Source organism: Triticum aestivum, chromosome 2D (assembly GCF_018294505.1).
Source record: "Triticum aestivum cultivar Chinese Spring chromosome 2D, IWGSC CS RefSeq v2.1, whole genome shotgun sequence".
Lineage (NCBI taxonomy): Eukaryota > Viridiplantae > Streptophyta > Magnoliopsida > Poales > Poaceae > Triticum > Triticum aestivum.
In genome coordinates, this window is record NC_057799.1 from 419777742 (window position 1) to 419790170 (window position 12429).

Consider the following 12429-nt stretch of genomic DNA (forward strand, 5'->3'; position numbering starts at 1 on the left):
TGCTTGTAGCTAGGTTGGGTCTCTTCTGATCTTCTGAGTTGCAGAAAGAATGTGCACTTCGTACCGCTGGCTTTATAAATATATTTAGCACACGTCAGAAATTCCAAAGGTTATAGTTAGGGTACCACTACATCAACCTAATTAATGGTTTTCAATTCAAAAAAGAAGAAGAAGAAAAATGGCTTTGATATTTCTTCATATGACCAACAAATAACTATTTCATCTGATAAGGAAAAAATAACTATTTTCTAGTAAACGTTAGAATGGAACGATCACAACTACTTCAGGATTTCTGGGAGTACAAAAGGATGAGAAAATATTTATTTAACGGCTATAATTTGTGAGAGCATATATGGTTTAGTAGATCGAGAATTATAAAAGTTCACCAAAAGTATAAAATATCTCGAACATAATAAAAACTACACCGTGATTTCGAGACCACCGAACGACCACTATTGTCGTCAGAACAAGCCGCCGACTTGATCTTGTCGATGGCAACTGGGATGTCATCGTGCACATGCCCCTAAGGACCAGCTTCCTGGAGCCGCTGTTGTCGCCATTGAATCCTTGCATAGATTTGAAGCACCTGACACCAAATTTCACCACATGACGAGAAACCCTAACCTTACCGCCTCAAGAAGATGGCAGGAATCTACGCCGGAGCTCCATTGACTACGTCCAACCGGACGAACTCGAGAGGTGTCGAACCCCGGAAGACAAACTCGAAGAAGAAGCACCTCCATCCACCCAAGCATCGCACCAGCAATGACTAAAAAATCCTAACCTAAATTACTAACAGGAGCGGAGACATCGGATTCCCCTTCCCGCCACCGGACATCGGAGTTGCGGTCAGAGGGGGGGTGAATCCACTGGCTCCTCGGTGAAGTGTGAAGGAAAAAGTTTGCCATAACCGCCTAGGGTTAGGGGAGGAAACAAGAGGAAGTCATGGTGTTTAGGTCAGCCGCCTAGAGCGCTAGCGTATTATCGACATCTTACATTAAGTTACAGAAGGTGTAATATTTTGTCCATCTCTAGTGCAAAAAATCTGCAGTGTTTGTTGTCAGATATAAAAATACGAATATCTCGCACGGGTCATATCGTCCGATCGGTCCTTGGTGTCGGTTCAGAACTAAAGGAGTTCTCCGATGACGGAGAATTATATCAAAATCAGAGAAACAATTACTCCACTTGGGCCATAGTCACTTCCATTAATTGACTCTGTAATTAATTTTGGTGAGTGCAATGCAAGCACGCCCGATGTAGAAGCATCACCACTGAGTTCCTTAAATCGCCACGTCTCTTTCTACTAAAAGGAATAAGGATCCCCCCTCTCGCGTCCAGACGGCAAATTCCAGTATTTAAGCGCGCCACCTCCATCTCCGCTTTATTTTCTCTCAACAACTCCCCTTCGATCCATCCGTTGCCGATTGAGTCCATATCATCATCATCAGTTCCAAAAGGTAATTAATTACCACCTTATCATCATGGCCCTTCTTCGGATCTCTCTCTCTCATCCCTCGATCCAGCGGATGGTGCTTCTTGCATGCCTGCTATGTGCTTCTGTTCCATCCATGATTCAAGCTTTCCATGATCTGTTTGGTTGATTTCTAGAGGGAAAAGGAAGTGATGGAGCACAGCGAGCAGGAGCAGCACGCCATGGACCTGCCGCCGGGCTTCCGCTTCCACCCCACCGACGAGGAGCTCATCACGCACTACCTGGCCAAGAAGGTCGCCGACGCCCGCTTCGCCGCCCTCGCCGTCTCCGTCGCCGACCTCAACAAGTGCGAGCCCTGGGACCTGCCATGTAAGCACCTCTTATGCACCAACCTGTGTGATCCATACGATAGAACCCACGAGCTACCGAATTGATCAGACAACGCGCGCGCGCGCTCGTGCGTGTGCATGCAGCGCTGGCTAGGATGGGGGAGAAGGAGTGGTACTTCTTCTGCCTCAAGGACCGCAAGTACCCGACGGGGCTGAGGACCAACAGGGCCACCGAGTCCGGCTACTGGAAGGCCACCGGCAAGGACAAGGACATCTTCAGGGGCAAGGCCCTCGTCGGCATGAAGAAGACGCTCGTCTTCTACACCGGCAGGGCGCCCAAGGGCGACAAGTCCGGCTGGGTCATGCACGAGTACCGCCTCAACGCCAAGCTCCACGCCGCCAGCACCAGCCGCGGCTCCCTCTCCGGCGGCAGGGCCGCATCGTCCAGGGTAGCAACATCTTTTCACCATGCATGTATTGCTTGTGATCGATCATACTACTGTCGTATTAACCGCCGGCCGGCTGGTTCTCTTTGTAGAACGAGTGGGTGCTGTGCAGGGTGTTCAAGAAGAGCCTTGTAGGCGGCGTAGTGTCGTCGGCGCCGGCGTCGTCAGCAGCAAAGAAAAGCGGCGTGGAGATGATCGAGGAGATAGGGTCGTCCGTGGCCGCCGTCACCCCGCTCCCTGCGCTCCTGGACATGTCCGGCTCCGGCGCCTCCTTCGACCCGGCGGCGCACGTGACCTGCTTCTCCAACAACGCGCTGGAGGCGGGCCAGTTCTTCAACCCGACGGTGACGGGCGGCTGCGCCACGGACACGGACAACCACGGCCTAGCCTCGTCATACTCCCCGTTGGCAAGCTTCACGCAGTACGGTGGGCAGCTGCACCACGGCGTGAGCCTGAGCCTGGTGCAGCTCCTGGAGAGCAGCGGGTACCACCGTGGTCTCGCCGACGACATGGCTCCGTGCGGCAACCAGCAGCAGCCGGCGGCGTGCAAGGGCGAGCGGGAGAGGCTGAGCGCGTCGCAGGACACCGGGCTCACCTCCGACGTGAACCCCGAGATCTCTTCTTCCTTCGGCCAGAAGTTCGACCACGAGCCCGCGCCGTGGGGCTACTGACCAAGCAAGCTCTCCGCATGCACCGCGTTCGTGGCGAAGGATGGATCGATTATTAGCGCATTTACCGGTGCTAGATTACTGTAAATAAGCCCGCGAGGGATCGAGCTAGCACCGTTAATTAGCTTCATTGTGGTGTGATCTGTATAGTTGTAGATTAATCAGCAGTGTGGTGATTTGGGGGTGTAATTAGCATTATTGTATTGGGATCCATCGACATACTAGTATATTTCATTATCATTTTGCCAGGTTATGATCAATCAATCAACTAAGATATGGATAGTTTTGGCAGCTGCGTTCGTTAAGTTAGCAGGTCGATCAGTTAGGCTATATAGATAGACTAATTCTCTGTGATATAACTATGTTACGAGTAGCTAGCTAGCTAGTGTGTGATGATCTCATGACGGAAACCTAACAGTTTGACCTGTTGTGATAGTAGTTAGCACCGCTAGCTAATCTAGCAATTAGACCTTAAAAGATTCGGTGGCGCCGGAGCTATGCGCCATTACTGTCTTGCTACCTTTGGCCCATGACTGGCATGTCTCAACCATCACACGCAAATCTAATCCCGATTACTGTCCTTGGGCGCGGATCACATCACGTCGCCACCCTTGCACAGTGCGCATGACATGACATGATGGGGGCGAGCTCAGTATTAGGGTTGGCAAACCGCAACAACACATAACAACTCTCGTGTCAGCAATCTGGTTCCCCGTGCCTTGTCTCAATGCCTGTGTGCCCCCCTAATGATTCGATGATCAGCTCCGTCGCATCTGATCGAGTGGGTCCCACACCTCCTTAGTAGAGCATCTGCTGTTTTCAATCAAAATCATGGTGGATCCAGTTCATGAAAATACTTGTTATATAGTGTGTGTATGTTGCCTGATTATCTTATTGAAAGAGAATTAGGGAGTATGTGGCAGGAAGCAGGGGCCGGTTAGGTCAGCTAACCAGAGAGAGAGAGAGAGAGCGCTTCCCTACCATGCATGTCCATGGCCAGGGAGGGAGGTGATGGGCGAATGCGGCAAGGACATGTGTGCAGTCTCTGGATCCTCTTGGGCCGTCGGGGTGGGGCACCTGCCATAGTTTAAGATATCTCCTCTCTGTTTTTGTGTGTCTCGTATCTCTGGACATCATCTCCTCCGGAAATATATTCCCCTCCTGTCTGATTAAATATTTTGGTAGGCGCACAAGTGTCGATTTGACGGGTGTTCGTACTTCCGGCGATTCATCCTTAGCTGCCTACCACTACTCTGATGCGTTCAGGAACAAAGTCTCTGTACAAAGTGCTGTTGCATCCACTTTGTTTTCCCTTTGCCAGGGTAGGGTGAATCGGGTGTGCACGTCTGTTACATGCAACACAGTTGTGCACGGGTGAATCGTGGATTTTACCTTGCCTTCCCATCAAGTTCAGGTTCAATTTTTTTTAACACAGTACAGACGCAAGCGCTTATATACACGCGCATACACTCATCCCTATAAACGCACACACGCATACCCCCTATGAGCACCTCCGAAAGACTGAGCCGGCATATCATTTTGAAATTTACAAAGTCACCGTAGGCACCTCGTCGTCAACAGGAACGTCTCCACCCACTGAATGCGTATCACCGAAAATCCTGAAATAAATCCAAAAATAAATGCGAGCATCAGGATTTGAACCCTGATGGGCTGGAAATACCACAGTCCCTTTAACCATCCAACCATAGGTTGGTTCGCAAGTTCAGGTTCATTTGACCGGTCTTTCTCACCGTCCTGCCCTGCCCTGCCCCCATCTCGATTAGCTCAGTAGAAATTACAGCTTGTGTAAAACGTGATCTAAACCAGAAAACGGGGAAAGAAAACGAGGCCCATTATGGGAACGGAAAGCCGTGGACGCACGCAGGGGCCTCCCTGCCGTCCCTCTCCGGCAGTGCCTGTCATCCAAGCCTTATCGCAGCGTAATTACGTTGTGAGGTCACTCGCCGCAATGCTACGGATCGATCCGTTCCGTTCCGTTCCATTCCATCTCCAAACCTAATGATTTCCGGCCGAGAAGCTTAGCCATGATCGATCGCTGTGATGAGAGTTAAGAGCCATAGTTGTCGCGTGGTTTGATTTCGATCGCCTTGGTCACAGCGCCCAGTCCCTTTCGGAAGAACAAGAAAAACTCCATAGCCACGGGACGAGAGATGTCGTCGATCCGGCTGTGGGGGTGGGATCCACCTAGTCCTGGAGCCCCAAAACCGGAAGGGGAGAAGGGCAAATCCATGCAAGGAACAAGAGGGGGGGGGGGGGGCAGTCGTAGGCGTTGGCGTGAGACTCCAAGCCCTGATGTGTCTGACACGTACACTGTGCCTGCCATGGGAACTGTCCAGCCACAACGCCGGCCCGTCGGCCTCACCACGGGAAAATATTCCCCCCGTCCCCTCAGCGCTTTTGTAGGCTTCCTTGTGCCCCGTCACTTGTCCCGGCCGTGTTGCCGTGCACACAAGTAGCACGGGACTAGAGGCAATCCATCGAGCATCGACCTTGCTGGCCGGACAGTTCCGTGATCGATGCTGCCTCGGATCGCGGTGGAGATGTGTGTGTGTGTGTGCGGGACAAGGCCCAGGAGATACGCGGCGCGGGCAGATATACCGGTGGACACGTTGCTTTCTCCGCGTCCGTGAAATGCTCCGCCTCCGTCCACGCCATGGCAGGTAGTACGATTCATCACTGTATGTTGATGCAAAAATTGCCATGCTCGGGGGACACGAAAAATGGCAGACAAGTTTATCCTATACGCATGGAAGTGATGTATAGTGTCCAAATAGAACAGAGCAACTCTCCGCTAAGGCCAACTTTAACCGATCCCCTATAGAGTTAAAATCCGGTTTTACTTCTCTAACCGCGACCTAACCGAACCCCTAAAACCATTAAGAGGAGTAGAAAATTCCATCCACCGCTTATCATGCGCCTATATTTACTTCCCCACTCGGCGGCGAAGTAAACAATCTTCACCCTCCTCTGCCTCTCCTCCTCCCCAATCCCCGCCGCCGGCAAATACCCTCTCGCCACTCGCCGCCCCAATGGCCGGATCCCGTGGCCACCGTCCCCCGCCACCCCAATGGCCGGATCCTGTGGCCGTCGTCCCCCGCCGCCCCAATGGCCGGATCCCATGGCCGCTGCTCCCCGCCGCCCATCCACGGCGCGGATCCGCGCCGCCACAAGCACAGCGTGGGCTCGTCCTCTAGCCACCACCGCCGCGCCGATGCGGACTTCGCCGATCTCCCTCCGTCACGGCAGCCGCAGAGGAAGTGCCTCGGCGTCCGGCAGCGGGCGTGGGGGACGTGGGTGGCGGAGATAACCGAGTGTGATACCCACACAAAGCAATGGATTAGTTCCTTCCACACGGCCGAGCTTGCTGCCCTCGAGTACGACCGGTGGCAGGTCCGGCTGCACGGCGCACCTCAACTTCCCGTGGGGGATGACGCCCGCCCGTGGTGAGTGCGGTGGTGGCTAGTGAGGACCGGGAGGCGAGCGAGTCGATCGCGGCGGAGGCCGCTGACGAGTGCACAACGGACCTCCATCGCCAGTACCCCGAGCTGGTGGAGGTAGAGTGGAAGATATTCATGGAGTGCATGGTCGACGGGGAAGTCATCGTCCTCTCGTACGACGAGAGCACGGTGACGACGAAGAGGAGGACTTCAACGTTGAAGAATGGTGGAGGAGGATCTTCCCCGACTGCGGCGACGACGACACAGGGCCGGACCCCATGGGCGGTGGGATGTCACGGGTGGATTGGCTCGCCATCTATAAGGGTCATGATATTTAGTTTTAGTTTAAGTTCATGTTTAGTTTAAAGTTTAAGTTCATGTTTAGGTTTAAAAACTAGACTATGTTTCGGCGGATGATTATGTACATCATGTGTCGAATTTTAGCTGTTTAAATGGAATCTATGTTGAACTTATGAAAAATTGTTTTTTACTCCATTAAATTTAGGAGTTCGGCTAGGTCCGACCACAATTTAGTGGCGTAAAAATCCTCCACTAAGTTTACTCCATCGTTTTGCTCCTCTATTTTAAGGGGATCGGCTAGAGTTGCTCTAAAACCTCGTCGACCCATATAATCTCGTCCGTTTTACAGGATTTGTTCTTCTTTTTGGCCCGAACAGGTCCAGCAAAAATAGCCCGGCCCGTAAAAAATATACAGACGGCCCGTAACCCCCCCCCCCCCCCCCGCCGCTATATGTTTGGGACAGCGGACATTTTTTGTTTCACATCCTTCACATTCCCCGCTCCCCTCCGTCGTAATCCACCCTCCTCCGGCGTCCAGTTCCTTTCTCCGGCGAGCGATCCTCATGCTTGCTTCCATTTTTCGGAGTTCCGTGTCCGACAGAGCTTGCAGGCGTGGGGGCCGTGGTGGGTCACCATTGCACAAGCGTGCCCAGCACGACGCGAAGGCCGGAAGCTCCAGCCGGGCCGGCATCGAGCCATGGACTTCGAAGCAGGTGCGCGACCACGGCCACCTCTCTCACAGGGCGGCCGGAACACGTGGGCCCGCTTCAAAGAGCTCGACGCGGTCCTCTACCCGCACACCAAGAGGTGCCGGGAAGTTGATGAGGAGATCCTCGACGCCCAGTGGGCGGTGGCGGGCAAAGAAGAAGGCACCGCCGAGCATTTCGCCACCGCCAAGGAAGAGCACGACTATGCCCATGCTCTCTGGAGGTCAGCGGAGGAGTTCTACCTCAGCACTGAGCCATGAGCCGGCCATCCCTAGGTCTACTATATTAGTTTGATCTATGTTTTTATGTTATGAATGTATGATAACTCCAGTGTTGTTGCTCTGAACTTTGTAGCGCGAACTTTGTTTTGTGTTTGCGGTATCGTTTTTAGCGGATCTATTCCACCGTGCCATGCGTTATACCGCAAATTCATTTTAGAGGATCCCTCAAATGAATTTTGCAGTAGATTTTTAGCGAATGACGAGAATTTATTTTTGTTCCATTGGAGAAAGATTCAGTAAAAGTATAAGCACTTAAAACAAGACCCCGAGCATATGCTTGAATGCTTGATCACTAATTACTAGTGAAGGTGTGCCGAAGAGCACTAAGAATTTCTCATTTGTTGTTTGCGGATGTCACGCTCCTATTTTCTGAGGCAAATCAAGATTAGGCTCTCCGAGTCACTGGACAATTGGTAAACTCAGGCAAGTGTTCTATTTTGTTTGGGGAATCTTGCCCTTTAGCAGACCAGGAAGTTGTTCGAGCAACCTTACAAACTAAAGTTGCGGGATTTTTGGAAAGGTACCTAGGAATATTAACCCTTGGACCAAATTGAAGTTGCGGGATTTCGGGAAAGGTACCTAGGACTGTTAACCCCGGATGGACGCTTGGTAAAAGGAAAATCGCAGAATCTGTAGGTGAAGCTCCCCAATAAAATGGCCTTCCCAAGGTGGAAACACAAGGTCTTATATGAAATCCATTTCTCATTCGGTCCCTGGCTATTTATTGAGTGTGTATGAACTCTCATTGGGGCTCTGTGATGACCCCAACCAAATGATTCACAACTACTACCGCGTTCTAAGAAAGGGAAGAGGAAAACACACTGGAAGTCATGGGAACAAATTATCAAACCAAAGGGCATGGAAGGCACCGACTTTTGAGACTTCCATCTATTTAATCAGGCGTTACTCGCCCGCCAGGCGTGGAGATTGTTGATCTACCCCGAGAGTTGTTTGCAAGAGTTCTAAAGGCCAATTATTATCCAAATAGAAGTATCGAGGATACAATGTTCACGGGTAATCTCATGGAGGTGTCGGTGGCTACCATCTGTGCTATGGAATGTGAAGACTCCTTCCATGTGTTGTGTAGATGCACTCATGCAAGAGAGTTGTGGTTGTCCATGGCTACCATTTGGCGCCTCCCCAAGCCAGCAGACATTAGAAAGACCATCACAGAATGGTCTCTCCATACTACATATGATTTTTCCTGAGGATCAAACGTTGAGGTTCTTCATGCTAGTTGGAGGATCTAGTACGGTCAACGAGGTTGTCCAGTTCAAGCCTACGCGACATATTCATGTGTAGCTATGTTTTATCACTCACTTTGTTCGGTCGGGGTCTTGAATAGACGTGATAAAAAGCAAAGTTGTCATCTCAGAATCTGCAAGATATGTGGTGAGAAGGGTGCTAATATTTAATGCGACGCTACTCCACATTGGGAACCGTGAATGCAAGGTTGGGTGAAACTGAACACCGATGGATCCTTTGACCCCTCTGATAAGTAGGATGTGGTATGGTACTTAGAGACGATGCATGCCCTTTTTTTTAGTGCATGCTGCGATCTCCTATCCTGCCGTGTTGCACTACAAGCTGAGTTATGCGCTGGACGAGGGCCTTTGCTTGTCCCTTGAGTGGAGTAATTCATCAATACTGGTGGAGATAAATTGTTTGGAGGCATTTAATCTTCTTAAGGTTGGCGACCTTTTTAGATCAAGACACAGTTTCACGATGGATGTGCTGGAATTTTGTCTATTTTGGGCCTAGCCCAATAGCAGTTTCAGAAATTCCTAATAAAATCCTAGAGGCCCACGCAGCCCACTCGTGCAAGGCAAGAGGTGGAACTAAAGTTTAGTCCCACATTGCTAGTTTAGAGGGAGTTGGACCTCTTTATAAGGGAGGCTTTTTCTCCACATGTATGAGCATGAGAAGAAGAGGGACATTCACACGCGCTCCTCCTCCGCCGCCCGCCTCGTCACGACGCGCCATGAGTGGTTTTGCTGCTTCCATGAGACCTCCTATGTTTGAGGGTATCCACTATAAGAGGTGGCGCGTGAGAGCAGTCTTATGGTTTCAAACCATGAGTTGCTATGACGCCACTCTTGGCAAACCTGAAGGAGAGCTTGATGCTCAACAGGCACAAGCTTTTCAGAAAATGGATACTCTGTTTAAGGCTGCTCTCTTGAGTGTTCTTGGTGAGAACATAGTTGATGCTTATGCGTCAATTGATAATGGAAAAGATATGTGGGATGCACTCGAGGCCAAGTTTGGGGACTCGGATGCTGGCACTGAGCTGTACATCATGGAGCAATTCTATGATTACAGGATGACTGAAGAGCGCTCCGTGGCTGAGCAAGCTCATGAGATACAGTCATTTGCTAGAGAACTTGAGCACTTCAGTTGTATGCTACCGGACAAGTTTGTTGCCGGAGGTATCATCACTAAGCTTCCTCCTTCGTGGAGGAACTTTGCTACCTTACTGAAGCATAAGAGACATGAGTTTTCCGTCCCGGATCTCATTGGCACTCTTGATGTGGAAGAAAAGGCGAGAGCAAAGGACACATGCGCTCGAGGTATAGGGAGGATCTAGTGCCAATCTGGTACAGAAGAAGAACTTCTAGCCCCACAAGTTCAAGAACAAGGACAAGTTTGATGGAAAGAACAAGGCTGTGCAACACACAAACTTCAAGAACAAGAATGACAGGAAGAAAGGTGCTTGTCATGTGTGTGGGAATCCTGATCATTGGGCTCCTAGTTGCCCTAATCGCTATGGCAAGCGCCATCCTGGGAAAGGCGGCAAGACCGCTAATGTTGTCATTGGAGACACTGACATGAAGGATGCTGGGTATGGTATATTTCCCACTATTCTTTCAATATGTCATTCTCCTGATTGGTTGATTGACACGGGTGCTAATGTGCATGTATGCGGTGATATTTCCATGTTTTCATCTTATCAGACCGCAGGGACTTCAACCATGCTGATGGGCAACGGTTCAAGTGCTTCTGTTCATGGTGTTGGTACGGTCGATCTGAAGTTTACTTCGGGGAAGATCGTGCGGCTGAAGAACGTGCATTATGTCCCCTCCGTCAATAAAAATCTTGTTAGCGGATCTCTTGTGTGTAGAGATGGCTATAAGCTTGTCTTTGAGTCGAATAAATTTGTAATATCCAAGTATGGAACCTTTGTTGGTAAAGGCTATGAGTCAGGAGGCCTGTTTCGTTTATCCTTATCAGACATTTGCAATAAAGTTGTTAATCATATTTGCAACAATAGTGAATCAAATGTGTGGCATTCACGTCTTTGTCATGTTAACTTTGGTTAAATGTCGCGACTAGCGAAGTTGAACTTAATCCCTAGTTTCACCACTGTCAAGGGATCCAAGTGTCAAGTTTGTGTGCAAGCTAAGCAACCTCGTAAGTCTCACACGACTGCGGAAACGAGAAATCTTGCACCACTAGAGCTCATACATTCAGATCTATGTGAAATGCATGATGTTTTGACAAAAGGTGGAAAGAAATATTTCATGACGTTAATTGACGACTCCACTAGATACTGTTGTGTGTATCTTCTGAAATCTAAGGATGAGGCTTTGAAATTTTTCAAGATCTATAAAGCTGAAGTGGAAAACCAACTTGATCGGAAAATCAAGAGGCTTAGGTCCGACCGTGGTGGAGAGTATTTTTCCAATGAATTTGATGCTTTTTGTGCGGAACATGATATAATCCATGAGAGGACGCCTCCCTATTCACCTCAGTCAAATGGGGTGGCCGAAAGAAAGAACCATACTCTAACAGATTTGGTTAATGCCATGTTAGACACATCGGGTCTCTCCAAGGCATGGTGGGGGGAGGCGATATTGACTGCATGTCATGTCCTAAACCGAGTTCCCACAAAGAATAAAGAGATAGCTCCATTCGAGGAATGGGTGAAGAAAAGATTAAAACTCTCTTATCTACGAACCTGGGGTTGTTTGGCGAAATTCAAAGTGCCAATTCCAAAGAAGCGCAAGCTTGGACCAAAGACCATGGATTGTGTTTTCCTGGGATATGCTTTTCATAGCATTGGTTATAGATTCTTGGTTGTAAAATCTGAGGTACCTGACATGCATGTCAGTACGATCATGGAGTCGAATGATGCGACTTTCTTTGAAGATATCTTTCCAATGAACGATATGGCTACCTCATCTAATCAGGAGATGCCTAGTTCATCGAATCAGGAACCAGTTACAATTACCGAACCTGCCATTTCGATGGAACACTTTGAAAATCCTGTGGAGGAGAACAATAAAGTTCCTACTAGGAGCAAGAGACAGAGGACTGCAAAGTCCTTTGGTGATGATTTTCTTGTGTATCCCATAGATGATACTCCAGGTTCTATTTCAGAGGCCTGTGCATCTGAAGATGCTGACTACTGGAAGGAAGCGGTTCGTAGCGAGATGGATTCCATCTTGGCGAATGAAACTTGGGAGATAACTCATCGTCCTTATGGGTGCAAACCTATAGGATGCAAATGGGTATTCAAGAAGAAGCTTAGGCCTGATGGTACTATTGAAAAGTACAAGGCTCGGCTCGTGGCTAAGGGTTATACCCAAAAAGAAGGTGAAGACTTCTTTGATACTTACTCACCTGTGGCTCGACTGACCACTATTCAAGTTCTACTTTCACTAGCTGCCTCACATGGTCTTCTCGTTCATCAAATGGATGTTAAGACTACTTTCCTAAATGGAGAGTTGGACGAGGAAATTTATATGGAACAACCAGATGGGTTTGTACTAGATGGTCAGCAAGGAAAAGTGTGCAAGTTGCTGAAG

General features: G+C 49.6%; 1 protein-coding gene across 1 annotated transcript; it reads left to right on the forward strand.

Annotated features, from left to right (window-relative positions):
* Positions 1-1334: 1334 nt before the first annotated feature.
* LOC123053546 (NAC domain-containing protein 92) lies at positions 1335-3118 on the forward strand. The gene is made up of 4 exons (XM_044477012.1): positions 1335-1460; positions 1612-1804; positions 1909-2213; positions 2303-3118. Exons 2-4 carry the CDS (start codon positions 1627-1629, stop codon positions 2879-2881), a joined length of 1062 nt encoding a protein of 353 aa, XP_044332947.1. The 5' UTR covers positions 1335-1460; positions 1612-1626; the 3' UTR covers positions 2882-3118.
* Positions 3119-12429: the final 9311 nt, after the last annotated feature.

What these genes read in the sequence shown, in the direction of transcription:
- LOC123053546 (XM_044477012.1), top strand. Translation starts at nt 1,627, where the DNA reads ATGGAGCACAGCGAGCAGGAGCAGCACGCCATGGACCTGCCGCCGGGC. An exon ending in CGAGCCCTGGGACCTGCCAT is followed by an intron (nt 1,805 to 1,908) that starts GTAAGCACCTCT and finishes GTGTGCATGCAG; the next exon opens with CGCTGGCTAGGATGGGGGAG. An exon ending in GCAGGGCCGCATCGTCCAGG is followed by an intron (nt 2,214 to 2,302) that starts GTAGCAACATCT and finishes TTCTCTTTGTAG; the next exon opens with AACGAGTGGGTGCTGTGCAG.